This window comes from Budorcas taxicolor, chromosome 21 (genome assembly GCF_023091745.1).
Source record: "Budorcas taxicolor isolate Tak-1 chromosome 21, Takin1.1, whole genome shotgun sequence".
Classification (NCBI taxonomy): domain Eukaryota; kingdom Metazoa; phylum Chordata; class Mammalia; order Artiodactyla; family Bovidae; genus Budorcas; species Budorcas taxicolor.
The window spans coordinates 27,602,821-27,630,095 of NC_068930.1; the positions used below are offsets into that span (position 1 = coordinate 27,602,821).

General features: G+C 41.1%; 1 protein-coding gene across 1 annotated transcript in view; it reads left to right on the forward strand.

The window, feature by feature from the left end:
* Positions 1–27,275, forward strand: part of ADAMTSL3 (ADAMTS like 3) — a 368,734-nt gene that overhangs the window by 256,202 nt on the left and 85,257 nt on the right. Inside the window, exons 18-20 of the mRNA XM_052659478.1 lie at positions 7,653–7,845; positions 7,939–8,118; positions 24,267–24,420. Of these exons, the coding sequence (XP_052515438.1) occupies positions 7,653–7,845; positions 7,939–8,118; positions 24,267–24,420 (527 nt within the window). The remainder of the gene's footprint in view (positions 1–7,652; positions 7,846–7,938; positions 8,119–24,266; positions 24,421–27,275) is intronic.

Sequence of the window (27,275 nt, forward strand, 5' to 3'; positions counted from 1 at the left end):
GGGGGGTTCATGTTTGGGAGCACATGTAAGAATTAAAGATTTTAAAATTTAAAAAAAAATGAAAAAAAAATTAATCTGCTTCCTCTCTTAAGTCCTTATAAGATGCTGGGGATTTTTATCAGAAGGAAGCATAGATTTTCCTCATATTTCTCTGTCCCTGGCTATTGTTAGCTCCAGAGGATTATAACTCAGCATCACTAGTTTCTCACAAGACATTCCAAAATCCAGCCCCCAGTTTTTTCTCTTTTCTATCCTTTACCTGTATAATCTTGACCCGTCTTCTGTGATATATTTAAAGCCAAAATTGAAAGCTCATTCCCAGTCACCTCCTCTCTTCCTCATTGCCAGATTCTCTTTCTGCCTCTTAGTAATTATATCACCCATTTAATTAGGTACCTGCATTCACTAAAGGTAAGTTTAATTATGTCTGGGATCATAAGCAATTGAGGACATTTATTATGTCTGTTACATCCAGGAGTAAAGATAGATTTTTATGGTTATTCAGGAAATAATTTGTGCTTCTGGAAGTCTCTTGATCTTTCTGATTTTGATTCCATGAGATGTGTTGGCTGTGAGGAAGAAAGTCCTGTCTTGGTGGTCTCAGGGTGCTGGTGGTGAGGATCCAGTGAGTGGGGGCATCCTGGAGATCCATGTTTCTCTGTCCTGCAGATGGGTCCTTTCTTTGTGGGTCTTGGTCTCTAACCTGCTCAGTCTTGAAGGAGGCCAGCTTCATCCTTAGGGAGACCACATCTACAGGGAACCAGGCATAGCATTTTATATCCATTACTATATTTCTGACTTAGATTGTCAGCTAAGGAAATAAGGGAAACTCCTTCTTTAAATATCTATATCTATATATATCTATATCTATATATATCTTTATTTGGTTGTGTAGGGTCTTTGTTGGGGCACTTGGGATCTTTAACTGTGGCACATGGACTCTTTAGTTGTGGTGCAAGGCCCCAGTGGTTGCTGTGTGAGCTTAGTTGCTTGAGGCATGTGGAATCTTAGTTCTCTGACCAGGGATCAAACCTGCATCCCCTGCATTGCAAGGAGGATTCTTAACCACTGGACCACTAGGGAAGTCCCCAGGGAACTTCTTGACTTACGTTAGAGCCATCGTGCTGTACTCAACTGAGACAAGGCAGTAAAGACCTACAGTTACTTTGGTGAGCAAGGCCCAGAAACAGCATAGGGAAATCTTCCCTAGACCTCCCACTTCCGCCCCCAGGTCTACTGAATTCCAGAGTCATCTGCACCAGAATACTAGTAGAAAATGGCAGAAGACACAACACAGTAGGAGTATTAGAAGGTTTGATCTAACTGGGAGTCAGGATGCTCACTTTATCAGCAAGTCTATCTGGAGCGCTCCAAGAACATCAAGTATATGGGAGGTGATGCTGAGATTCTGTCCATTTGGAACATCCCCTTTATCTCAGGGGAAATAGCACTCATGTTAAGAATTGAAAACCTTAAGAATCCAAATTACTCATCTTAGGTTTCTCAGTTTTGTCTTAATCTAATATCAGAAGCAGTGATTTAGATATTTTTGGAGAAGCTAGTTTCTGTTCTCCTCCCCCCACCCCCACCACATCCCTCGGGTGAGGCTCTGTGAGATGGAAACTACCCGTCTGACCAGGGTGAAGGACAAGGGGAAATGCAGGAGGTGAGAAGCATAGTTTAATATCTCAACCTATTGTCCCAAGAAATTGGAATCATGCTCTACAAGGTTTTTAATCTGGTTCCTTCAACTTGAGTCTTGGCATGGGGTAGGAGGAAGAGTTAAACAAACATAAATAAATATATTACTTAAATTATAATACATGCTATAAAGAAACAGAAAAAGTCTCAAGAACAAGAGTTGCATAAGGACCTAATGTAGATTGGTTTGGACTGAGGATTGGGTGCAGGCATTCAGAGGAGGCCTCCCTGAGGGTTCTATGTAAGCTGATATGTAAAAGAGGAGTGAAAATTGGCCAGGGGAAGCATAGAGGAAGGTGTGTTCTAGGCAGAAGGAACACTATACACAGAGGTCCCAAGGAAAGGAGGAAATTGGTGTGTTCAAGAAACTAGACAGAAAGGAAGCCCGGAAATGAGAGACCAGACCAGAGACAAGACCAGACATAGTAGGACCATTGCAGGCATTTGGACTTGATCCTGAGAGTTGTTGGGAAGCCATCAGAGCATTTGATAAATCAAATTTACATTTAGGGACTTCCCTGGTGGTCCAATGATTAAGACTCTGAGCTGCCAATGCAGGGGATGTGTGTTTGATCCCTGGTTGGGGAACCAAGATTCCCAATATGCTGCACTGCATGGCCAAAAAAAAAAAAAAATGTACACTTAAAAGAGACTGCTCAAACCCTGAGATGGGGAGAACAAAGGTAGAGATATTGAAATCAATTATAAATTTTTAATTAATTACCTTAACCGAAATAGCTAGCCTGCCATAATTCATCTGAGTGTCGCCCATTTAAAGCCCGCCTGCATGTGAATCTGAAAGCATCCTTGAATTGAGTCCAAATTAGATATGTCCCCGACCATTTATCATAAAATTTGAGTCCTGCCTCTAGTGTTTCCTGCTCTGTTCCATATGTCCACCTATGACTGTGAAACTGTATTCTAAATTGGAGAATGGCCGTGTGAACTCCCACAGAAAACCCTCCAGTGACTTCCTTTTCCCTGTGGAAAAGCCACAGTCTTTACTTTGCCATATGTATGAGTTCCCTTGGGCTTCCATAACAAAGTTCTATAAGCTGAGTGGCTTAAACAACAGAAGTTCACTGTCTCACATATGGGGAGTCTAGAAACCCTTAATCAAGGTTGGTTCCTTCTGACAGCTCTGAGGGAAAACCTGTTCTGTGCGCCTCTCCTAACTTCTGGTAGCTTGAGCGTCCTTAGCTTGTGGATGGGAGAAGGCAATGGCAACCCACTCTGGTACTCTTACCTGGAAAATCCCATGGACATGGACGGAGGAGCCTGGTAGGCTACAGTCCCTGGGGTCACGAAGAATTGGATGTGACTGAGCAACTTCACTCTCACTTTTCACTTTCACGCACTGGAGAAGGAAATGGCAACCCACTCCAGTGTTCTTGCCTGGAGAATCCCAGGGACGGAGGAGCCTGCCTGGCTGCCATCTATGGGGTCACACAGAGTCGGACACGACTGATGCGACTTAGCAGCAGCAGCAGCAGCTTGTGGATGGCATTCCCTGTGTGTTTTCTTTTTATAATATGTAGTTATTTATTTGGCTGTACCAGTTCTTAGTTGTGGCATGTGGGATCTAGTTCCTTGACCAGGGATGGAACCCGGGCCCTCTGCATTGGGAGTGTGGAGTCTTAGCCAAACTCCTGGACCACCAGGGAAATCCCCTGTGTGTTTTCGTAGCATCTTCCTTCTGTAGGTCTCTGCATTGAAATTTCCCCTTTTATAAGGTCACTGCTTCTATTGAATTAGAGTCCAACATCTGATGACCTCAGCCTAAGTCTATCATCTGCAAAGATGCTATTTCCAAAAAGTTCACATTTATGAGTTTTCGTGGTTAGGACTTCAGCTTCATTTTGAAGAAAACAGTTCAACCCACGAGAGCAGATAAAGTCCTTGGTGACCCTGGTTTTAGGTTCTTGAACCACATTCCCTGTCATCACTTCTCTCACCTTATCACAGCCCATTTGCACGTGCGCGCACACACACACACACACACATGCTCACTCACACACACTCAGAGGAACCTGAACTTGCCCAGCAGCCACACTGGATTATTCACTTTGACCCATGCTCCTGCTCGTTCATGTCTCTGGGTCTTGGCCCTCTGCCTGGAGCCCTTATCCATGAAATGAGCTGGTACTCTCCCATAAAAGTGATCAGCGGCTCTCTGCTCCCTGGTATATGAAGTCAACAGTGTGAGATGGGATCCTAAGCTTGGACACATGATAGGGATGTGTCTTAACAGTGCAGAGAGAAGTGGGAATGGATATGGAGCATGGAGTAGAGGCCAGTTCTGCCTCGATCAGGACACTTCAGACATGTCCCTTGGCTCTTAGGGCCCAGTTTCTTTATCTGAATGTTGATGAAAGGTGTTAGACTTTATCATCACCAAGGTCCTTTTCAGCTCTAGTCTTTCATTGTTGAGCCATGCTTCAGGTTGCGTTTCTCACTCACATCTGCAGTACTCTGCCTAGTATTTTTGCAATTATCTTCATGTCTACTCATCAGTCCTTTGAAATGCTCAGGGTTTGTTTTAGTTATAAGACTACCAGCCTCTGCTTGACCTGCCTAGGAGGCCAAGGCAGGGCTGAGCTTGGTTTGCAGTGCCATCCTTCCTTTGCTCACCAAATTGGGGCAAGATCCGACTTCAGATCTAGAAACTGTCCCTTTATGCTACTGAAGGGAGCATGCTGGTTTATTCATGCACTAGCCCACGAGCAGGTTCCTCATCACTCAGCCTTGGCCAGGGATCTTGCACATAATCTGCCTCAGCAGTCTTGCCCACAGAGCTTTCAAGCTGGGAATAATACAGCACACAATATATCTTGGCCACTTTGCAAAATTAAGGGTCTGTTTTTATGCGAAGAGAAATACTATTCCTCATTTCAAAGTTGCAAGTTTAATAAAGTTTTTGAAGGTTGAGAGTTATTTTGGAAAAAACCCAGCAGAGACAAAGGGTTGATGCCAAAATAAAGGTAAGTTTACAAAAATGTTTTAGGTTCTAGAAACCAGTGGTGTAGGAATAACAGGAACAGGGTGTTGCACAATACTTTCCATACAAATATTTACTGACTCCAAGGGCAATAGCAGTAAAATATCACCCCAGGGTGAAACTTACCAGTGAGATTGGGTTGGACAGTCAGTAGATCTTTATTTACCCAGAGGCAAATGTGTTTGATGTATTAGCCTGAACTCTCCAAGGTGGGGCGTTGTATGTTTATTTGCTCTTCTGGGGTTACTCCCTTTGGTCTGTCCTTTAACTGCTGAGTGTCTGCTATTTATGGAGTTTGCTTTTTCCAGGAGAGAGAAATGGACAGGGTTACATAATGGTTCCACTAGTCCAAGAAGAGCCTTCTTCTTCTGTGACAGGACTCAACATGGCTAGACAGGGAAGTGGGGAGACAAAAGCCAAGAGTAAAATGTTTCTGTACCAACTTGTTACCCAGGTCTTGAATTAAAACAAAAAATGCTGTGTTCATTGTCTCTTAATAAGAAATTGTTACCTGTTTCTTGAATAAGAATGGTTCCCCTTCCAGTCCCTTATGTCACCAATCAATTCTTGTAGTTATATACTTTCTTGAAAGACTGACCATCCCAAAGTGGCTCCTAATAAATTACATAGTTAAGCTGAGTTGTTGTAATAGTGCAACAAAAGCCTTCGAATTTTTAGCTGTGTGGTCTGATTGTCGTCTGAGTATCTACTATTGGTGATTTTCCTCACCCCTAAAGCTACTGGAACTTTATATATTAGTAGCCTAATTAATAGGTTAGCGAATATACTTCCAATTCAGATCATGTTTTAATTTCACATTCTGCTCCAAATACAGATCAGTGATAGCTACAGTATAAAAAAGGGAAACATCACACCCAGGAAACGGTGAAAATAACTACATAGGCTGGGAAAGGAATAGAAGAGGGAAGTGGTGAGTGGAACTGGACCTATGGTTCTTCTGGTCTTTAGCCCCATAGCATCTGGGGTCAGTGAGAGTTCAGATCCTCTGGGTAACAGGGACTGAGCATCTTTCTTTTAATTCATGGAAAAGGACCCATATTCTTTACTTCTTTGTGAAGAAAAGCTGCTGCTGACCACAACCAGAAGCCTTTGTTTAGCTGAAGCTCCTCACCTGTGAAGATAAAGGACAGAAACAGTAGAGCCCTGGGAGCAGCTCCAGGCCTGGCTTACCTGTTGGCTCAGTGGTTGGGGTGTCAATGTCTTCATAGTGCTTCTATGCCACATTATCCACATGGACCTGGTTCTAGCCTGGGTACCCCAGAGGGCTCGGTGGAAGCAAACCAAACTGTAGACGGAAAGGGTTAAGAGACAGAGAAAAGGATTAAAGGAGGTGGAGGGAGAGAAAACTCCTTCCTGTTGAGCCTGCAAAATGACATTCCAAAGCATATGAAAACAATCTAATGCTAATAAAGATAGTTCACAGATTCGCCAAATGAAAGATGAATTCATTACAGAAGAAATTAAAATATAAGAACAATTTGGAAAATAATATAAGTATTCTTGGAATCTTTGGAGTTTGGAGAAGGATGCAAATGTTCAGTTCACAGTGTGTGTTGCTAAGTCGTGTCTGACTCTTTGCAATCCCATAGACTGCAGCACACCAGGCTCCCTTGTCCTTCACTGTCTCCTGGAGATTGCTCAAATTCATGTCCATTGAGTTGGTGATACTATCTAACCATTTCATCCTCCGTCACCCTCTTCTTTGCCTTCAATCTTTCCCAGCATCAGGGTCTTTTCCAATGAGTAGACTCTTCACATCAAGTGATCAAAGTATTGCATCCTCAGCTTCAACATCAGTCCTTCCAAATGAATGTTCATACTGTGTATTATTTTAATCCTTTGATTGATATGCTTGTTACTTAGAATTTCTATTTCTCTCTTTTTAAAATTAAGAATATATGATCACAGATTATAATCAAATGTTTTCTTTACATTTTAATCCTCGTTTTTACCTCGGAACATTTTAAGTAACGTAAGAATTCATTTGTTTCTTAGAAACTTTTAGGAACTTAATCACAAAATTAGCACAATCTAGTCCTTTTCTTCAAAAGAACTTTTTGTAGTTGCCTAATACCTTATCTATTTCATCGAAATTTTCAAATATATTATTAAATTCTCTATATTCTTGTTAAAGTTTGTCTTTTTGATAAGCCAGGAGCTTAGAAAAATGTTTTACAGCTGGGGTAAGATTCATGGTTACTAATAATTAAATATCTACAAGTTTTAAAATAATCATTATATACAATTTTTCACCCATCAGATGGGCAGAGCCTTTTTCAGATGATACGGTCCAGCGGTCATATGGCTGTAGAAGCCAGGCTCTCTCTACTTCTGGCGAAAGTGTGACTTGAGAGAATCATTTTTGAAGGCAACTTGGAAATATATACCCAAAGCAACTGCCCTGGTTTTTCATTTTTGCAGATGTTTCATGAGAAAACCTGATTTTTCCGAGATCTTATTGGAAAGGAATCACATTATGTATATATATGTGCTGTAAATCCAATCCTAACATAAAAGAATTTTCTTAGGGATATTCCAAATAATGAATCCAGGTGCCCTAAAAATTTCCTGAAGTGTGCTTTTAAGCATTTAAAATTTCTTTTGACACCTTGTATAAATCATCCTTGCTTTGGGGCTCTATTCAAAACAAAACCAAGATTTTATTAATGATGCATGGTGGTAGGCTAGGATGGAGAGAAATCTGCTTTTCTTTCACTCCAGACTTTCCTAGACAGGTGAAATCTTTAAGCACTTTTCTGACATGTTTTGTCTTTAAACATTGTATTTCTGCACTCTAATTGCATTTATTGATGCTGTGGATATGGAGGGTGGAGGCTGGAAGTCCAGAGAGCAGCGTGCAGTTGTCCATGCTCTGGATGTCCCACTGAGTCCACTGAACAGTGAATTTTGCCTACTTGTTGTTTTGGTACAGGTGGCACATGGGCTCTTGGGGACCCTGCTCAGCTACCTGTGGTGTTGGCATCCAGACTCGAGAAGTGTACTGCCTGCACCCTGGGGAGTCCCCCTCCCCACCTGAGGAATGCAGAGATGAGAAACCCCATGCCTTACAAGCATGCAACCAGTTTGACTGCCCTCCTAGCTGGCATATTGAGGAGTGGCAGCAGGTATGGCTGCCAGGCTTATGATCGTAAGAACCCTGTGTTTCACTAAACCGAAGAGGGCTGAGCCCGTGGACTCACTTCCTTGTGTCCTCCCAGTGTTCCAGGACCTGCGGAGGGGGAGCGCAGAATCGCAGGGTCACCTGTCGGCAGCTCTTAACGGATGGCAGCTTCTTGAATCTCTCCGAGGAACTGTGCCAAGGACCCAAGGCCTCATCCCGTAAGTCCTGTGCCAGGACAGACTGTCCTCCACACTGGACTGTGGGAGACTGGTCCAAGGTAAGGGCCATCCCAACTTTACAGCCCCTTTCTTTTCTGCTCCTCCTCCCTTTCAGCCTTTCGGTATGTCCTCCCTCAGATGAGAGCTGGGGCTCCTTTGATGTGAGTGGAATGTCCAGGACGCAGAATTTCAGGACACATTTACTCTCCAGGTTGTGTGAGTGCCCTGCTCCAGACCCACCCATAATGATTCATTTTCAGTGTTTACTCAATATTACTTAATCTGTACTCATCATATTTCTCCTACACCAAATCCCATGACTTCTGTCTTTTGAGAGAACCAAAGTCATTGTATCCCAGGATTAACTCAAAATCAGTTTCATTCTTCTCTGCCTTATGTCTCCTTATATAGAATTTTATTAAACCCTGTCATTTCAACTTCCTGAAAATGTTTCATGCCTTTACTTCCTCTGTATTCCGTTGATGCCACTGCTGAATTGACTGTTTATCCTCTCTAGCTCACATTAATTGCAATAAGCAGAATTCCAAACTAACATTTTAGTGCATATTTAGGACTTAATATCGGAGAAGGCAATGGCACCCCACTCCAGTACTCTTGCCTGGAAAATCCCATGGACGGAGGAGCCTGGTAGGCTGCAGTCCATGGGGTTGCTAAGAGTCAGGCACGACAGAGTGACTTCACTTTCGCTTTTCACTTTCATGCATTGGAGAAGGAAATGGCAACCCACTCCAGTGTTCTTGCCTGGAGAATCCCAGGGACGGGGGAGCCTGGTGGGCTGCCGTCTCTGGGGTGGCACAGAGTTGGACACGACTGAAGCGACTTAGCAGCAGCAGTAACAGGAGGACTTAATATAGTCTAGTAGCAATACCCATTTTTCAAGAGGGGGAAATTAAACCCAAATAGCTAAAATAGGCTGTGAAGTAGGAATAGAATCCTTGCCTTTTGGCTTTATTGCAAGGGTTCTCTTTTATGTATTACACTGCCCACCTTATTCCTTGCCTCTGTACCATCTTCCCCCTCTCCAAACTATCTTAACACCTCATAGTATTCCCACCACTCCGTCTATCAAGTCAACTCCTAAAGGTCTTGTTGCCTGAAAAATCAACTGTCAATTCCTTGTGGGGCTTTCCTTGAATGGATGGGACTCACATCCCAGCCCCCTTTCTTGTTATTCCAGATCTTCCAGTCTTGCTTATTCTTTTTAAAATTTTTATTGGAGTATAGTTGCTTTACAATGTTGTGTTGATTTCTGCTACACCGCGATGTGAATCAGCCATACGTGTACACATATCCCCTCTGTTTTTTTGGTTTTCCTTCCCATGTAGGTCACCACGGAGCACTGAGTAGAGTTCCCTATGCTATGCAGTAAGTTCTCATTAGTTGTCTGTTTTATACATAATAGTGTGTATATGCCAACCCCAACCTCACAGGGATCTCTTTGGAAGCTGGAATCTTGGAAGAGATGATGATCTCAAGTCCCACACAGACCTAAGGAATCAGAATCTGCATTTGAATGAGACTCCCCAGGTGCTGTCATGCACAGTACCCTTTGGGAAGCATTTCCTCACCTACCCCTTCTCCTTGGGAGAGTTCTTGAACCCTTCAGTGTGTCCACAGTAGGGATTGTTCTGGGCAGTAATGTCTTTGGGCACATGCTGCCCTAACCCAAGAGGAAGAGGCAGAAAAAAGGAAAGACGAGGTATGAGCAGTGGTGGCGTGGAAAGCAGGTCCCTGTATCTGGATGTGCCCTCCTCATCTCTTCTTCTCTCCAAGAAAGCAGAGGCCTTCACAGTTCCATCTTGTTTATTGGAACAAACTCTTCCCACAGGCCTTTTAGAAAGGAGAGATGGGGGGTGACACCCTCACTGTCCTCTACTGTTCCTTCTCTCTGTGAATGATGGAATTTGCAGTCGCTGGTTGTCTTTCACCAAATGAACATCCATCACTCTATTGACTTAGACTTGCTTTGTGTCTTTGCTCTTGTTGATACCCTCAAACCCCAGGCCCAGCTCTGAGCTTCCCTCCTCTTTGAAGTCTTCTAGTCGCTAAAATCATACAGCATTTCTCAGCTCTAACTCATAATGACCCAGCTTTTTTTTTTTTATTGCATTTTATTGGGAAGCTACTTCCTGAGCACCCATATGGTGTTCTCATCTGGCTGATAGTGGCCTTGCAGTCAGTGGCCATGAGATCGCTGACAGGTCCTTGGGCCCTGCAGACCTCTGAGCAGGTAAACATTCTTCCTCAAGTGTCTTTGCAAAGACAGGAGACATGTTAAAATGTGTTGGAGTCGTGATCTGTAGAAAAAGTCAGGCTAGCTAACAGGACAGGAAAAATCATTCACTGGGAGGGATTTTGTTGGGAGGAAGAAAAGGAGACAAAGGAGGTTATCCACGTGAGCTGGGTTGGACCAGAGGCAGATCAGTTTCCTAGGCGGCCATCATGAGGCAAGAGCAACCTTGTGCACACTCCAAGAGGTCAGCCCAAGCCCAATCAAGACATCTGCCTGCACCCAGCCAAGGCCACATCTCCAGGAAACCTGTGTCTGGAGGAGGAGCAGGTGTGCCCATGTCACAGCTGGGCAGAGCTGGTGTTCAGACTTGGGTCCAGTCAGGCACATGTGTTGCCCTGCAGTTTGTATTTTCCTGTATGGTTCAGCTTTTCTGTTGATATTTAATATTTTCTCTCATTTCTGAGTTACCTTGTTTCAGCAGAGATCCTGATGCCAAATTGCCACCCTCCCTAAAGCTTTCTGCCAGACTCATCCCTCTGCCATGGGATGGCTCATTCCGGGCAGCCATCCATTTCATGGTTCTGGATGTGTCCCTTCCCCGTTGGAACCAGCCACTACCCCTGGTCCCAGAAAGACCAAAAAGCCACACCAGAATTTCCATTTTTCATCACGCCAAGCCTCTCAGGCTGCAGCTGTAATTCACTCACTCTGTTCATGGCATGTTTGGGCTTTGTTCATTCATTGTATCATTCCTTTTCCCTGATTTCCTTAGATCTGAACCAAGTTTTATGTGGAAAGGAGCCTCAACTCTTATGCTGCCTTTGTAGCTATAAGAAAGGAACATTGACTCCTCTATGGGGCAGTCATCCACAAGTTGTCTTGTGGCCCCTCCCGCTGCCTGAAATCCAGTAGCCTTTCCTCATTCTTTGTTCTCTGTGCTTCGATGGAGCATTTGGCCATTTCATCCACTTTCATCATTCTCCTTCAGGATATTCCTTGGTGTTTTTAATTTTTCTTATTTACCTGACTGCATGTTTTGTATTGGTGTGTCTTCTTCCAAATCTTCAAAAAGCTCAATGTTTGACCCTTTGATTTTTATCACTACATTTACCCTCCAGAGATGACTCTGTGGTGTGACTTCTTCTCTGACTTCTATGGGTGATTTTCTGTTTCTGGGCACAGTTTCTGATTTTCTGTTTGATACCTTATCCTTAGCTCTTCAAGTAGGATAGATCCTCAAGCAAAGGGACACCCTCATCCCATCCAGCTTCCCCACCTACTTCCTGTCTCTGTCCATGTAGCACTGTCTTTCCAGCACCTGTGATCATCTCTCAGTTCACCTCCTGTGTTCAACTACCTATACCTGCCAGCTCTTTCAATTCTTGAAATCTGTCCATATGCTAAATAAAAAGGAAGTGGTCTCTATACATGAAACATTTTACAAAGTACAGCTCAAGATATGCCCAGGATACATGAATTTCCAAACATGGCTTTCCAGTTTTCAATAGATGTTTTCTTTATGACTTATGAAAGGAGTACTCCAACACGTGTTAGAGCCAGTTCATACTGGCTTTTGAGAACTAATTGTGATCTCATCCTACTGTGTAGTCAGTGATATTCCAATAACAGTTTGACATCAGCCATGATGGGAGTATTTACACCACAGAAATTGGCAAATGTTATAAGCAAGGCCCTTTTCTCCATGAACCTTGTTGTAAAATATGTACTAGCACACAATTGCATGAAAGTGTTTTCCAGACACACACACACACACGTACTATCTTATCAATAAGACAGTTTCAGCTTACTGATAAGCAGGTATGTAGGATGGAAATGCCCTTATTTGTGGACTTAAAGACACTTGTAGAAGCTTCTTCTGACTTGAATATGCCTGTTGCCACAGCCCTGCATCCTCACAGTCATTTACTGAGCACTGCTATGATTGACTGTGGGCTTCCCTGATAGCTCAGTTGGTAAAGAGTCAGACATGACGGAGCAACTTTCATGATTGAATGCCCCAGGTACCAGGAATCTGAGACAACCAAGAATATAGGCTTCAAAGACAGACGGATGAAAAAGATATGTAAGACGAATAAAGATATCCCATCTACCGAACTATGTGAAAATCTAAGTCTCCCTGGGTCCCAGGACAGTGTTGTAGAAGATGTAGATTAAGAGTTGGATGTTAAATGATGAGTGCCAGATGTGTGGAAATGAGACAGCAGGGTGTCCTAGGCAGAGACAAGAGTATATACACAGGTATAGGCTGTGAGCTTATCAATCTTATGTGGCTTAAGATAGAATGCACTAAAGAAATGGGGGAAGGTGAGAGGTGAAGGAGAGGTGGCAGCCGGATTGTGAAGGACTTTGGATTTATCCCTAACAGTCACTGAGGGCATTGTAGAAGGTGTCTGAATGGACAAATAAAAGGCAGAGTTTTTAGACAATAGTTCTGAACAATGTGTTAGAAGAAGAAGGAACCTAGAGTTTGAGGGACCTTGTCTGATGAAAATGGAAATAAAAAGAATGAGAGATAATGAGCAGTTGGGATCAATAAACATGGGTGGTTTTGAGTGAGATTTAGCAGAACTAACTGGCAAATTTGCTAACTGAATTGATAAAAATGAGCAAAAAAAAAAAAAAGAGGAGTGTCCTAGATTTCTATCTTGAGTAATTAATGGACAAAGATGATACTAACAATTAGAGAAGGAAATACATGCTTGGAAGGTGACTTGAAAGGGACAGAAAATGACTTGATTTTTTAAATGGGTGTAGTTTGAAGATCTATAAAGGTATCAATAAAGAATTGTAGCTCATGCAAGATCTACAGTAAAGCTATAGTTTTGGGAATCATCAGCATTTAAGTGGTAACTGAAAATGGAAAAATGAATGCCTTGGTATCAAAGAATATATTGTTAATAGCAGTTCCTTTAAAAATGCTTAGGAGGCTTCCAGTGAAGAAAAATCATGATAGCAGCATCAATTCAGTTTGGTTCAGTTCAGTCGCTCAGTCGTGTCCGACTCTTTGAGACCCCATGAATTGCAGCATGCCAGGCCTCCCTGTCCATCACCAACTCCCGGAGTTCACTCAGACTCATGTCCACTGAGTCAGTGATGCCATCCAGCCATCTCATCCTCTGTCGTCCCCTTCTCCTCCTGCCCCCAATCCCTCCCAGCATCAGAGTCTTTTCCAATGAGTTAACTCTTTGCATGAGGTGGCCAAAGTACTGGAGTTTCAGCTTTAGCATCATTCCTTCCAAAGAAATCCCAGGGCTGATCTCCTTCAGAATGGACTGGTTGGATCTCCTTGCAGTCCAAGGGACTCTCAAGAGTCTTCTCCAACACCACAGTGCAAAAGCATCAATTCTTCGGCGCTCAGCCTTCTTCACAGTCCAACTCTCACATCCATACATGACCACAGGAAAAACCATAGCCTTGACTAGACGGACCTTAGTTGGCAAAGTAATATCTCTGCTTTTGAATATGCTATCTAGGTTGGTCATAACTTTCCTTCCAAGGAGTAAGCGTCTTTTAATTTCATGGCTGCAGTCACCATCTGCGGTGATTTTGGAGCCCCCCAAAATAAAGTCTGACACTGTTTCCACTGTTTCCCCATCTATTTCCCATGAAGTGATGGGACCAGATGCCATGATCTTCATTTTCTGAATGTTGAGCTTTAGGCCAACTTTTTCACTCTCCACTTTCACTTTCATCAAGAGACTTTTTAGTTCCTCTTCACTTTCTGCCATAAGGGTGGTGTCATCTGCATATCTGAGGTTATTGATATTTCTCCCAGAAATCTTGATTTCAGCTTGTGTTTCTTCTAGTCCAGCATTTCTCATGATGTACTCTGCATAGAAGTTAAATAAGCAGGGTGACAATATACACCCTTGATGTACTCCTTTTCCTATTTGGAACCAGTCTGTTGTTCCATGTCCAGTTCTAACTGCTGCTTCCTGACATGCATACAGATTTCTCAAGAGACAGGTCAGGTGGTCTGGTATTCCCATCTCTTTCAGAATTTTCCACAGTTTATTGTGATCCACACAGTCAAAGGCTTTGGCATAGTCAATAAAGCAGAAAGAGATGTTTTTCTGGAACTCTCTTGCATTTTCCATGATCCAGCGGATGTTGGCAATTTGATCTCTGGTTCCTCTACCTTTTCTAAAACCAGCTTGAACATCAGGAAGTTCGCGGTTCACATATTGCTGAAGCCTGGCTTGGAGAATTTTGAGCATTACTTTACTAGCATGTGAGATGAGTGCAACTGTGCAGTAGTTTGAGCATTCTTTGGCATTGCCTTTCTTTGGGATTGGAATGAAAACTGACCTTTTCCAGTCCTGTGGCCACTGCTGAGTTTTCCAAATGTGCTGGCATGTTGAGTGCAGCACTTTCACAGCATCATCTTTCAGGATTTGAAACAGCTCAACTGGAATTCCATCACCTCCACTAGCTTTGTTCATAGTGATACTTCCTAAGGCCGCTTGACTTCACATTCCAGGATGTCTGGTTCTAGGTGAGTGATCACACCATCATGATTATCTGGGTCATGAAGATCCTTTTTGTACAGTTCTTCTGTGTGTTCTTGCCACCTCTTCTTAATATCTTCTGCTTCTGTTAGGTCCATACCATTTCTGTCCTTTATCGAGCCCATCTTTGCATGAAATGTTCCCTTGGTATCTCTAATTTTCTTGAAGAGATCTCTAGTCTTTCCCATTCTATTGTTTTCCTCTATTTCTTTGCACTGATCACTGAAAAAGGCTTTCTTATCTCTTCCTGCTATTCTCTGGAACTCTGCATTCAGATGCTTATATCTTTCCTTTTCTCCTTTGCTTTTCACCTCTCTTCTTTTCACAGCTATTTGTAAGGCCTCCCCAGACAGCCATTTTGCTTTTTTTGCATCTGAAAATGGGGATGGTCTTGATCCCTTTCTCCTGTACAATGTCACGAACCTCATTCCATAGTTCATCAGGCACTCTGTCTATCAGATCTAGGCCCTTAAATCTATTTCTCACTTCCACTGTATAATCATAAGGGATTTGATTTAGGTCATACCTGAATGGTCTAGCAGTTTTCCCTACTTTCTTCAATTTAAGTCTGAATTTGGTGATAAGGAGTTCATGATCTGAGCCACAGTCAGCTCCCGGTCTTGTTTTTGTTGACTGTATAGAGCTTCTCCATGTTTGGCTACAAAGAATATAATCAATCTGATTTCGGTGTTGACCATCTGGTGATGTCCATGTGTAGAGTCTTCTCTTGTGTTGTTGGAAGAGGGTGTTTGCTATGATGAGTGCATTTTCTTGGCAAAACTCTATTAGTCTTTGCCCTGCTTCATTCTGCATTCCAAGGCCAAATTTGCCTGTTACTCCAGGTGTTTCTTGACTTCCTACTTTTGCATTCCAGTCCCCTATAATGAAAAGGACGTCTTTTGGGGGTGTTAGTTCTAAAAGGTCTTGTAGGTCTTCATAAAACCGTTCAACTTCAGCTTCTTCAGCATTACTGGTTGGGGCATAGACTTGGATAACTGTGATATTGAATGGTTTGCCTTGGAGATGAAAAGAAATCATTCTGTCGTTTTTGAGATTGCATCCAAGTACTGCATTTCAGACTCTTTTGTTGACCAAGATGGGTACTCCATTTCTTCTAAGGGATTCCTGCCCACAGTAGTAGATAGCAGCATAGTTGTTTAATATTCCAAAATCTCTCATTAAAAAAAAACAAACAAACAGAAAACAGGGCAATTGGAATTGCCAAAAGAAAGAAAAAGATAACAGATAGTAACTCTAATGGAAGTGATATAAGGGGTGGGGTGGGGCGGGGGGGTGGCAAACTATATGTAATGGCAAGTATAGCAGTTGGAGTTGTGTTTTTTTTTTTAATAGAGAAGAAACAAGGATAAGACCCATGGAACAGAGAAATATCACCATAATAAAGTAGTCCTATTCCAGAATAGAAGAACCTTTAACATGTCAATCTCAGATAATCAGTGAAACTAAGAGAAGACTCAAGGCTCCTGTGTGTGGTTTAGAGCAAGAAAAATCATGCAAACTCATTCAGGGCCTTAAGAAGATTGGAGAGCACTGGAGGAATTTGCATCCTTAAGACTGTAGAAATGTGCAACAAAACCTGCCAGAATGTTAAAGCAAACTGAAAAGGAACAAAGGGGTAAAGGAAAGATGTTCAGTTCCTTCAGCTCCTTGGGAGTAAAAGAGTCTAGAAGAGCCAATTTCAAAACTGTGGCCAAACCCTTGAATACTTCATTTCAGCACCAGAGGAGGGAGTCCTTTACAGTGAAATAACTCCCTTGAACACCCCCTTACACTATTTCAAAAGTACAGAGAAAAATCTGTTTCATTTAAACAAGACTAACTGCAAACCCCGTAGAAGGATACCCCAAGAAAAAAGTATCAATAACGTAGCAACATCATGAAAATTTGACTTTGAGGTGGATGAAAATACAACTTACTATTATAAAATCAGCTAAAAGAAGCTAAGACATCTATAGAAACAAATAAAAAGTAGAAAAATTCTGAAATGAGCTGAATAAATAACAGGGGGATGTGAAAAATTAGCTGACAAGGTTCAGGAAAGAATTAGAAAACTAAGGGGGATAAAGTCAGAAACATAGACTAAACTAGAAGGAACACAAGAATGACCAGATGCAGAAAGTGTAATAAGAGAAACAAAAGAAAGGAGAGAATTGAAAATAACTGAAGAAAAACAAAAAGGATTTAAGCAAAAATGATGGCTGTAAAAAACAGAGAAAGAAAATCATGTATCTATTATTAGAGTCCTGAGAAAAGAAAACCCAAAACAACAGAACAAACTATAAACAGAAAATTCAAATCACTATATTGAAAGAGCATACCACATACATGGAAAAATCAACCCAGAATGGCCCATATCAAGACATCCTCTACTAAAACCACTGGACTTTAAAGGTAAAGAATAATGTATAAGTGTATCTCAACAAAAGGACAAAGTCACTTATTAGGGAAAGGAAATCAGGTTAGCATCACACTTTTCAACAATGCCACATCACAGTAGAAAACAGTGGAGCAATATATTTAGAAAAAGAAAATGTGAGCCAAGGATTTTATATCCTGCCCAACAGACCTTCTAATTTGAAGGTCACAGACAAATAGTTACAAAGTTGCATGTGCTCTTCCAGAGGAATCTACCATATTTCTTTTGAATGATCACAAAGCTTTGGCATAAAGTTGCTGTTTTGTAACTTATAATTAATGCCACTGATTCTGTCATCTCCACTCTCTCCGCTGTGGACATGTGCAAGTGGCATGCTGACCTTGAACTTAGCGGACACAAGATCATGTAAGATCTCTATCCAGAAAAGGGATTTGCAGCTGATCCTCCAATTCATAGTGGGGATAAAAAGTCAAATATTGATCATTAGAAATGGCTTGTGAATGGTGACTGGCAATTATTTAACTACTGTTTTTATATTATTGGAAAACTCCTAGATGATGATTTGACTTGTTTTAAAAAAAAATACAGCAAATCCCCTACATACAAACCTTCAAGTTGCAAACTTTAAAAGATGAGAATGTGTATTTGCATGTCTAGTCATGTAAGTTAGTTCACGGGTCTGATGTACATTGTCGCATACATGCCTCCTCTACAACTGGTTGTGCTTGTGTGTAGAGTCCTGTACAGCCCTGTGTAGAATACAGTTGTGCAGTGTCTTTATTTCAAGCCCAGGATGTCTGGAAGCAAGCATAAAAAGCAGCAGTGATATAGGTGGTACTACTGAACTTTTTCAAGGTACTGTACTGTAAGATTAAAAATGTTTACTTTTTTAATGTATTATTTGTGTGAAAAGTATTATAAACCTATTGCTATTGCAGACAGTACTGTATAGCTGTTGTGTTAGCTGGGTACCTACGGTAACCTTGTTGGACTTAGGAACAAATTGGACTTACAAATGTGCTGTTGGAACCGAACCCTTTCCTATGTAAGGAATTTAATGTACATCATAAGTTGCTAAATGGTAATTTTTATTTTGTTCAAAAGCTTACAAAAAGCTTCCCTTGGCACTGAAAACATATTAATAATTAGGGCTTTCTGTTGAAGAGAACAATAAAAGCACTTAAAAAATTCCATTCCCCTTTTTTGAAACCCAACAAAAAACCCCACAAAGATAATGAAAGAGAGAGAACACTCTGTCTTCAATGAACAATGAAACAGCCACAAGCCCAAACTATAAATTATGAAACACACCTGCCAAAGACCATAAAATCTGAACCCAAATGAAAGAGAGAAGGCTGAGGGATGACAAATATTTCTTCAGGCATGAGCAGGAGATAGATTTCCCAGGGAGTAAATGTGAGAGTCCTAAAAGGCCTTCTCAGCAGTTCTTGATTATAGACACTAGATGGGGGACCATGTGCCGCCCCTGAAAATACCATGAATGTCCCTCCAGAGCTGTAGGGCAGATGGAGCTGCAGGAGAGAACATGTGTGGAGGCCCTGTAGCCCAGGAAGACTGCAGAGATGGAGTGGCATGAAGGATGCTTGCTGGGTGATTATAGTTACTTAAGAGACTGTTCCCTGAGTCACCCTAGCCCTTCAAATGCCAAAGTTTGAAGAGAGATGTGGGAAGAGGAAATAAAAATTTGATGACAGACTGTGGAAGACAAGAAACTGATGGAAATGCCCAAGCTCATCCCCTGACCCATGTTATTCACATTGGTGAATGGCCAGCTACATTCAAAGCTCCAGCGTAAAAACTAAGCATCAAAACTTAAAGGGGGGAAATGAAGGATCAGAAAGAAGTCAGGGCATGGGGAAAGGAACAAGGAGCAAGAGTCACATGAACAACAGCATCACAATGATATTAGCCAGAGAAAAGTGTCAAAAAACAGTCTCTGTACTCCCAAGGAAATTATAGTCATGATATCTTGGCCTGGGGCAGGGGGTGGGGGGATGGGGGAGGGAAGTGGAGGGAATGGAGGGAAGAGTGGCTCTAAAATGAGGTTTGAGGGAGGTGGGAGGGGGGTTCATGTTTGGGAACACATGTACACCTGTGGTGGATTCATGTCAATGTATGGCGAAACCAATACAGTATTGTAAAGTAAAATAAAGTAAAAAAATAAATTAAAAAAATAAATAAAAAGCAAGAAGGATCCTAAAAAAAAAAGAAAGAAAAAATAAAATAAAATAAAATAAAATGAGGTTTGAGTTCAAAAAGAGGTTATAAGTCAACAGAAGGAGATGAAAAGACAACTTGGAATAGTCAGGGGAAAAAACTGAAAAGAAAAATTTTATATAGCAGACATAAAAGTTATTTTACAAGCAACAAAAAATTAATAACTGAAAACAGAGAGCTACGATATATAAGCTGGAATGACTCATATAAGATGATATGGAAAAGAGTTAAGATGTAAAATTGGTTTTTAGAGGCAGTGATGGATATGGAAGTCAGAGGAGATTAAATGTGAGTGTAATGGGTATTTGTGAGAAGAACAAGTGGAACAAAAAATATTCAGAGTTAATAAGGATTAAACATGAGTGTAATAGGTATTTGTGAGAAGAGCAAAACAAGTGGAACAAAAAATATTCAGAGATAATAAGGAGAATTAGCTTCCTCTAATAAAAGCTTTAACCTTCAAATTGGACTGGCATACTACATGCCAAGAAAATATTACCCACTAAGACACAGCCAGCAAATAAGGTGCTGAACTTCATGGGTTAAAAAAACCAAGAGCAAAAGGCCTCTGAGCATAAAAGTCAAACAAACAACAAAAATCTCCTGCCTGGCCTCACACATCTTCACAGTAGTCTTAGATGCCAGCAGACAGTGAAACTTGCTACAGTTCAAAAGGGAAAGAAAGGGACTTCCCTGGCCATTCAATGGTTAAGACTCTGTGCTTCCAATGCAGAGGACACTGGTTCAATCCTTGGTCAGGGAACTAAGGTCCCTGCATGCTGTGTGGCCAAAAGATTAAATAAATAATTTTTTTTTTAAAGAAACAACTATGACCCAAGTATTTTCCTTTTCATTTTGTTTTTCTCCATGTGGAAAGGCAACAGAGAGGCAGTCAGATCATCCATGCATAAATCTGTCTTATGGTATGGGATCAAGACTTTCAGGGCCAAGAAGACACACCAAGATGACTCCCAGTAAAAAATCCAAAAAGACACAGATCCTGGTGAAAAAAGACAGAAGATGCATAATAAATTCATTTAAGGGTAGAATTAAGGCTAGCATCAGCATCTCAGAACAGAACATAAATATCAGAAAATCTTGACATTAGCTAAATAGTTTAACAAAATCAAAGAGGACACTAATAGATGGAGAAATATACCATGTTCATGGATTTGAAGAATCAATATAGTGAAAATGAGTATATTACCCAAAGCCATCTACAGATTCAGTGCAATCCCTATCAAGCTACCAGCGGTATTTTTCACAGAGCTAGAACAAATAATTTCACAATTTGTATGGAAATACAAAAAACCTTGAATAGCCAAAGCAATCTTGAGAAAGAAGAATGGAACTGGAGGAATCAATCTGCCTGACTTCAGGCTCTACTACAAAGCCACAGTCATCAAGACAGCATGGTACTGGCACAAAGACAGAAATATAGATCAATGGAACAAAATAGAAAGCCCAGAGATAAATCCACGCACCTATGGACACTTTATCTTCGACAAAGGAGGCAAGAATATACAATGGATTAAAGACAATCTCTTTAACAAGTGGTGCTGGGAAAACTGGTCAACCACTTGTAAAAGAATGAAACTAGATCACTTTGTAACACCACACACAAAAATAAACTCAAAATGGATTAAAGATCTAAATGTAAGACCAGAAACTATAAAACTCCTAGAGGAGAACATAGGCAAAACACTCTCCAACATAAATCACAGCAGGATCCTCTATGATCCACCTCCCAGAATACTGGAAATAAAAGCAAAAATAAACAAATGGGATCTAATTAAAATTAAAAGCTTCTGCACAACAAAGGAAACTATAAGCAAGGTGAAAAGGCAGCCTTCAGAACGGGAGAAAATAATAGCAAATGAAGCAACTGACAAACAACTAATCTCAAAAATATACAAGCAACTTATGCAGCTCAAGTCCAGAAAAATTAATGACCCAGTCAAAAAATGGGCCAAAGAACTAAATAGACATTTCTCCAAAGAAGACATACGGATGGCTAACAAACACATGAAAAGATGCTCAACATCACTCATTATCAGAGAAATGCAAATCAAGACCACAATGAGGTACCATTTCACACCAGTCAGAATGGCAGCGATCCCAAAGTCTACAAGCAATAAATGCTGGAGAGGGTGTGGAGAAAAGGAAACCCTCTTACACTGTTGGTGGGAATGCAAACTAGTACAGCCACTATGGAGAACAGTGTGGACATTCCTTAAAAAACTGGGAATAGCCTTATGACCCAGCAATCCCACTGCTGGGCATACACACTGAGGAAACCAGAACTGAAAGAGACACATGTACCCCAGTGTTCATCGCAGCACTGTTTATAATAGCCGGGACATGGAAGCAACCTAGATGTCCATCAGTAGATGAATGAATAAGAAAGCTGTGGTACATATACACAATGGAGTATTACTCAGCCATTAAAAAGAATACATTTGAGTCAGTTCTAATGAGGTGGATGAAACTGGAGCCTATTATACAGAGTGGAGTAAGCCAGAAAGAAAAACACCAATACAGTATACTAACACATATATATGGAATTTAGAAACATGGTAATGATAACCCTCTATGTGAGACAGCAAAAGAGACACAGATGTGTAGAACGGACTTTTAGACTCTGTGGGAGAGGGAGAGGGTGGGATGATTTGGGAGAATGACATTGAAACATGTATACTATCAGGTAAGAAACGAATCGCCAGTCCATGTTCAATACAGGATACAGGATGCTTGGGGCTGGTGCACAGGGATGATCCAGAGAGATAATATAGGGTCGGAGGTGGGAGGGGGGTTCAGGATTGGGAACTCATGTAAACCCGTGGCTGATTCATGTCAATGTATGGCAAAACCAATACAGTATTGTAAAGCAAAATAAAGTAAAAAAAAAAAAAATCGAATGTTTGGAGAGAAGAGATATGGAAATGTGAATGTGCCTGTCCCTCTTCTTAGCAGTGAGTCAATAGATATTCTTGGATGTCAGAATATATCAGTAACAATATCAGGCTGATCAGAAAGTTCATTTGGGCCAACCCAATAACCACCTGTATCTCTTATTGGTTTCTTTCATCTTCCTTAACTGCAGAGAGTTCTTTTAGGAATTAGTTACTTGAACTCTTTTCATCTTATTTCATTTTTTCCTAATATGCCTAATAAAACTGTAGCAAAATGTTAAATTAAAATTACATGTACATATGTAATTATGATTATCAGCTATCATTTTTATACACACAATGATTATCACATATCAATGTTATTTTATGTACAGCAGCTTGGGTGTTTTTTAAAAGACCTTTCCTTTTATGTTTTTCTAGTTTTTCAATTCTTGGTCATGGGTATATGCCATTTTTAATGTTAAAGTTTTTATTGAACTATAATTGGCATTTCCATTTCAGGTGTGCAACATGGAAATTCATTGTTTATATCCATTACAAAAGGATCACCACAATAAGTCTAGTCCCCATACAAAATTGATACCACGTATCTGTATTATATCATTTTTTAAAAACCAAAGTCATCTTACTATATAAATAAATAGATAATGAACAAATGAGACGTCAACTACAAGGCCCCAGAATCCTATGGCAATTAATTACTAAAAATTAGTTACTATCTCAGAAAGAAGAAAGGAAGTAATCAAAATGTCCATCAACAGATGAATGGATAAACAAAATGTGGTATATACATATATCATTGCACCATAAGAAAGGAATGAAATTCTAATACTTGCTACGACATGGATGAGCCTCGAAGAATTATGCCAAGTGATAGAAGCCAGACATAAAAGGCCATGTAGTGTATGGTGGTTTCCACCTTTCGGCTATTGTAAATGATGCTTACTGTGAACATTGGTATACAAACATCTGAGTTTCCGCTTTCGATTTTTTGGGGATATTTTTCGAGAAGTGGAATTACTGGATCATATGTTAATTCTTTGTGTAACTTTTTGAGGACCTGACAAACTTTTCCATAGAGGCTGTACCATTTTATATTTGCATCAGCAGTGCATCAACATTCCAGTTTATCCACATCTATTTTTTTTAAATAATAGCCATCTTAATGGGTTTGAAATGGGAAATGGTATCTCATTGGGCTTTTAGTATTTATTTAAAACATACATGTTATCCTGTCTCTGAAATTTTTTTGCTTCATATTATAACAAAACTATGTCAGTTATAAACACTCATTTAAAATATTCAGTCACAAGGTTAAAAACCTTGTAACTATGTGAGATTCTGGCTGTTCACTTATTGCAGTAATCATTTTGCAATTTATATGTATATAAATCATTATGTTGTATACCTTAAACTAATACAATGTTATATATCAATTATATCTCAGTAAAATTGGAAAAAAACAGTGGGCCTCATACCTTACAAAACAGCTGAGGCACAAGCCCAAGAATACTGGAGTGGGTAGCCTATCCCTTCTCTAGCGGATCTTCCCGACCCAGAAATTGAACTGGCATCTCCTGCATTGCAGGTGGATTCTTTACCAACTGAGCTATCAGGGAATCCCACCTTGCAAATAGATTTTTTTAAAAAGAAAGAAGAAAGGAAAGGAAGGAGGGAAAAGAGAAAAGGCAGAGGAGAGGGCAGGGGAATGGTGGGGAGAGAGAAAGTCTCCATATTCTGAAAGATGTTCAGGCCTGGGAACTGCCTACTTATTGGTGCACCTGTACATCCTGTTTCACTATGGGAGATGTGGGTATTGCTGGAGACGTGTCTGCTCTCGCTCCGCTTGACTCTGTCACCACCGTTCTCATTACAGTGTTCTGTCAGTTGTGGTGTTGGAACCCAGCGGAGACAGCAGATGTGCCAGAAGCTGACGGCCAAAGGCCGTCGGGTCCCCCTCAGTGACACTCTGTGCCGGCATCTTTCTGGACCCCCTCTGGTGAGATCTTGCCAGATGCCTTTGTGCAAGAGTAAGTATGGAAAGTCCACACTTTGTGGAATCTGCTCATTCTATTCTCCTCCTCCAGTGGCTTCATTTTCCATAGAGCAACTCATTTCTAATCTGTAGGTACAGCAAATCAAGCAGAACTCAGTGTTGTTATCAGTGGCAAATGGCATAATATTGATGACCAAGTTACAACTCTAAGAAAAGTCAGCTTGAAGAAATGTCCACCCTCTTAACAAATGCACCCCTAGGCTTCCTCACTAGGGTTTACACTTCCTTGTGTTCTCCGCTTCATCATGATTTCCCCCACTTACAACTCAGTAGTGTTCCTAGTAGAAGTTAAGCTGAAATACTTTCCTTTTTTTAACTTTTTATTTTGTATTGGTGTATAGCTGATTAACAATGTTGTGACAGTTTCAGGTAGACAGTAAAGGGACTCAGCCATATATACATATACATGGATCCATTCTCCCCCAAACTCCCCTCCCATCCAGGCTGCCACATAACATTGAGCAGAGTTCCCTGTGCTACACAGTAGGACATTGTTGGTTATCCACTTTAAATATAGCAGTGTGTTGCTGTCTATCCCAAACTCCCTAACTACTCCATCCTTCCCCCTGGCAACCATAAGTTAAGTGAAGTACTTTCTGATTCACTTCACTAATGATATGTGGGGATTCATCCTATTCAAAGTAGAAGAGCTAAGTATTTTTAAATATTCAAGTATCTCTTCTTTTGGATACTCTAATAATCTAAAACCAGCAAGGATGAAAATGTGAAATAGCTTTGGTTTTAAAGGTGACAGTTTAGATACTTCTTCAGTTTATTATAAATAATAAGCAGAGTATAAAGAGTTAATATTATGGTTTCATTATATCCAAAAGCTAAAATGCATGTAGCAGTCATCTCTATCTTCAGTGTACGTGAATTAGTATAGGTACATGCATATGCGTGTTTCCTGTAGGAGGGTGATAAAAACTGAGCGGAGGGCTGCCCCCATGGTAGCTGAAAATAGGGCAGCAGTGTGGTCACGAGAAATGGGGTAGGGCAGCAGTCCTCAACCTTTTTGGCAACAAGGACCAGTCTCGTGGAAGATAGTTTTTCCACAGCTGATGAGGAATGATGGTTTGGGGATGATTTAAGCCCATTACATTTGTTGAGCACTTTATTTCTATTATTACTACCTTGTAATATATAATGAAACAATTATACAGCTCACCATAATGCAGATTCAGTGGGAGCCCAGAGCTTGTTTTCCTGCAGCTAGATGGTCCCATCTGGGGGTGATGAAAGAATGATGGGGAGCAGCTGAAGTACACATGGAGCTTTGCTCACTCACCTGTGTGACCCAGTTCCTAACAGGCCAACAACTGGTACTGCTCTGTGGCCGGGTGTTGGGGACCCTGGGATAGGGTCCCTTTCCTGATTGTTTCTCACTGTCTTTAAGTATTCACATAAAAAGAAACACTAACTGCCTCAGGTACCCTCCTGAACTTATGGTAAGAAAAAAATCAGAAGGTAGCTATTATTTTTAATGCTTCTTAGGAAAAGAAATATAGGTACACACACACACACTACTAAGCTTACCAAAAACTTTCCTGAAGAAACTTACAAAACAAAGTAACAACAATGACTTTTTTTTTAAAGTCATAGCGTTATAGCATTTACTGAGCACTTACTCTGTGAACCTCCCTGCAGGCATTATTGCAAAAACAGTGGCATCCTCTTCTCCCCACCACCAGGAATGAGCCAGGGATGAGCCAGGGATGAGCTTGGCACTCACATCCTCCCCCTGCTGCCTCTGCACCATATTCTCTCTGTCATCTCACAGCACGCACATGGACCCCACCTTCAGATGCTTTGACCCGCAGGATCCTTTCTACCTTTCTCTAGGACCACTACAGGTCCATTCTTTCTTTCTGACATTTGCCAACATCCAGAACAAACTGCACCCATGACTTTCTCATACCCTAATGTCCCTAATCCCCAACGTGATCAATTTCCCTGACCACCATCACACCTTGGCATAGGGACACCATGGTGTTGGGGTATGGCTTATTAACAATGTTGTGATAGTTTCAAGTAGACAGCATAGGGACTCAGTCGTACATATACATGTATCCATTCTCCCCCAAACTCCCGTCCGATTTAGGCCACTGCAGAACATTGAGCAGAGTTCCCTTTGCTATACAGTAGGTTCTTGTTGGTTATCCACTTTAAATACAACAGAATGTACCTGTCCATCACAAACACCCTAACTCCCCCCATCCTCATTCCTCATTCCTTGGTACTCAAATAGCTTTCTGCTCTTCTTCCTGCCCCCATCTCACCGTCTGCCTATTTAGTTAATGCTTCATTGTGACCTTCCTGCACGTTTTTGTCCCGGGACTTCCTGCTCTTGCATTAGAAACCACTCCTCTTGACTGGCATGTCATCATCACGCACTTAACCAATGCTGTAGTCAGATCTCTGTGCCCTTCCTTAACCCACTGCCTCAATGACCCTACTCATTCAACCCTGATGGGTGATCACCTACTTTTAGGTGGTTTTTGTTGGCTTGTTTTTTTAGTTCCCTGACCTGAGCTACTGGGATTTGCTAAAGAAAATAATGTCACCATCCTGATTAGACATGCTTCATATTCATGCTATTTGATTTACCTGGGCAATAATATGTGGATTTTTTTTCCTGTTCCTAAGAATTCCCAAGAAATTCATCATAGCAGTTATTTCCTAATCACTGTACTGACTACCAAGTTCTCATGTCTCCATGGATGAACTCACTTTTATTCCACTAAAAATGTCAAGGCTTGTGGCATAGCATAGTGACCTTCTAACTGTCCCCTCTCCTTCACATCACATCCACCTGCTTTGCTCATCATA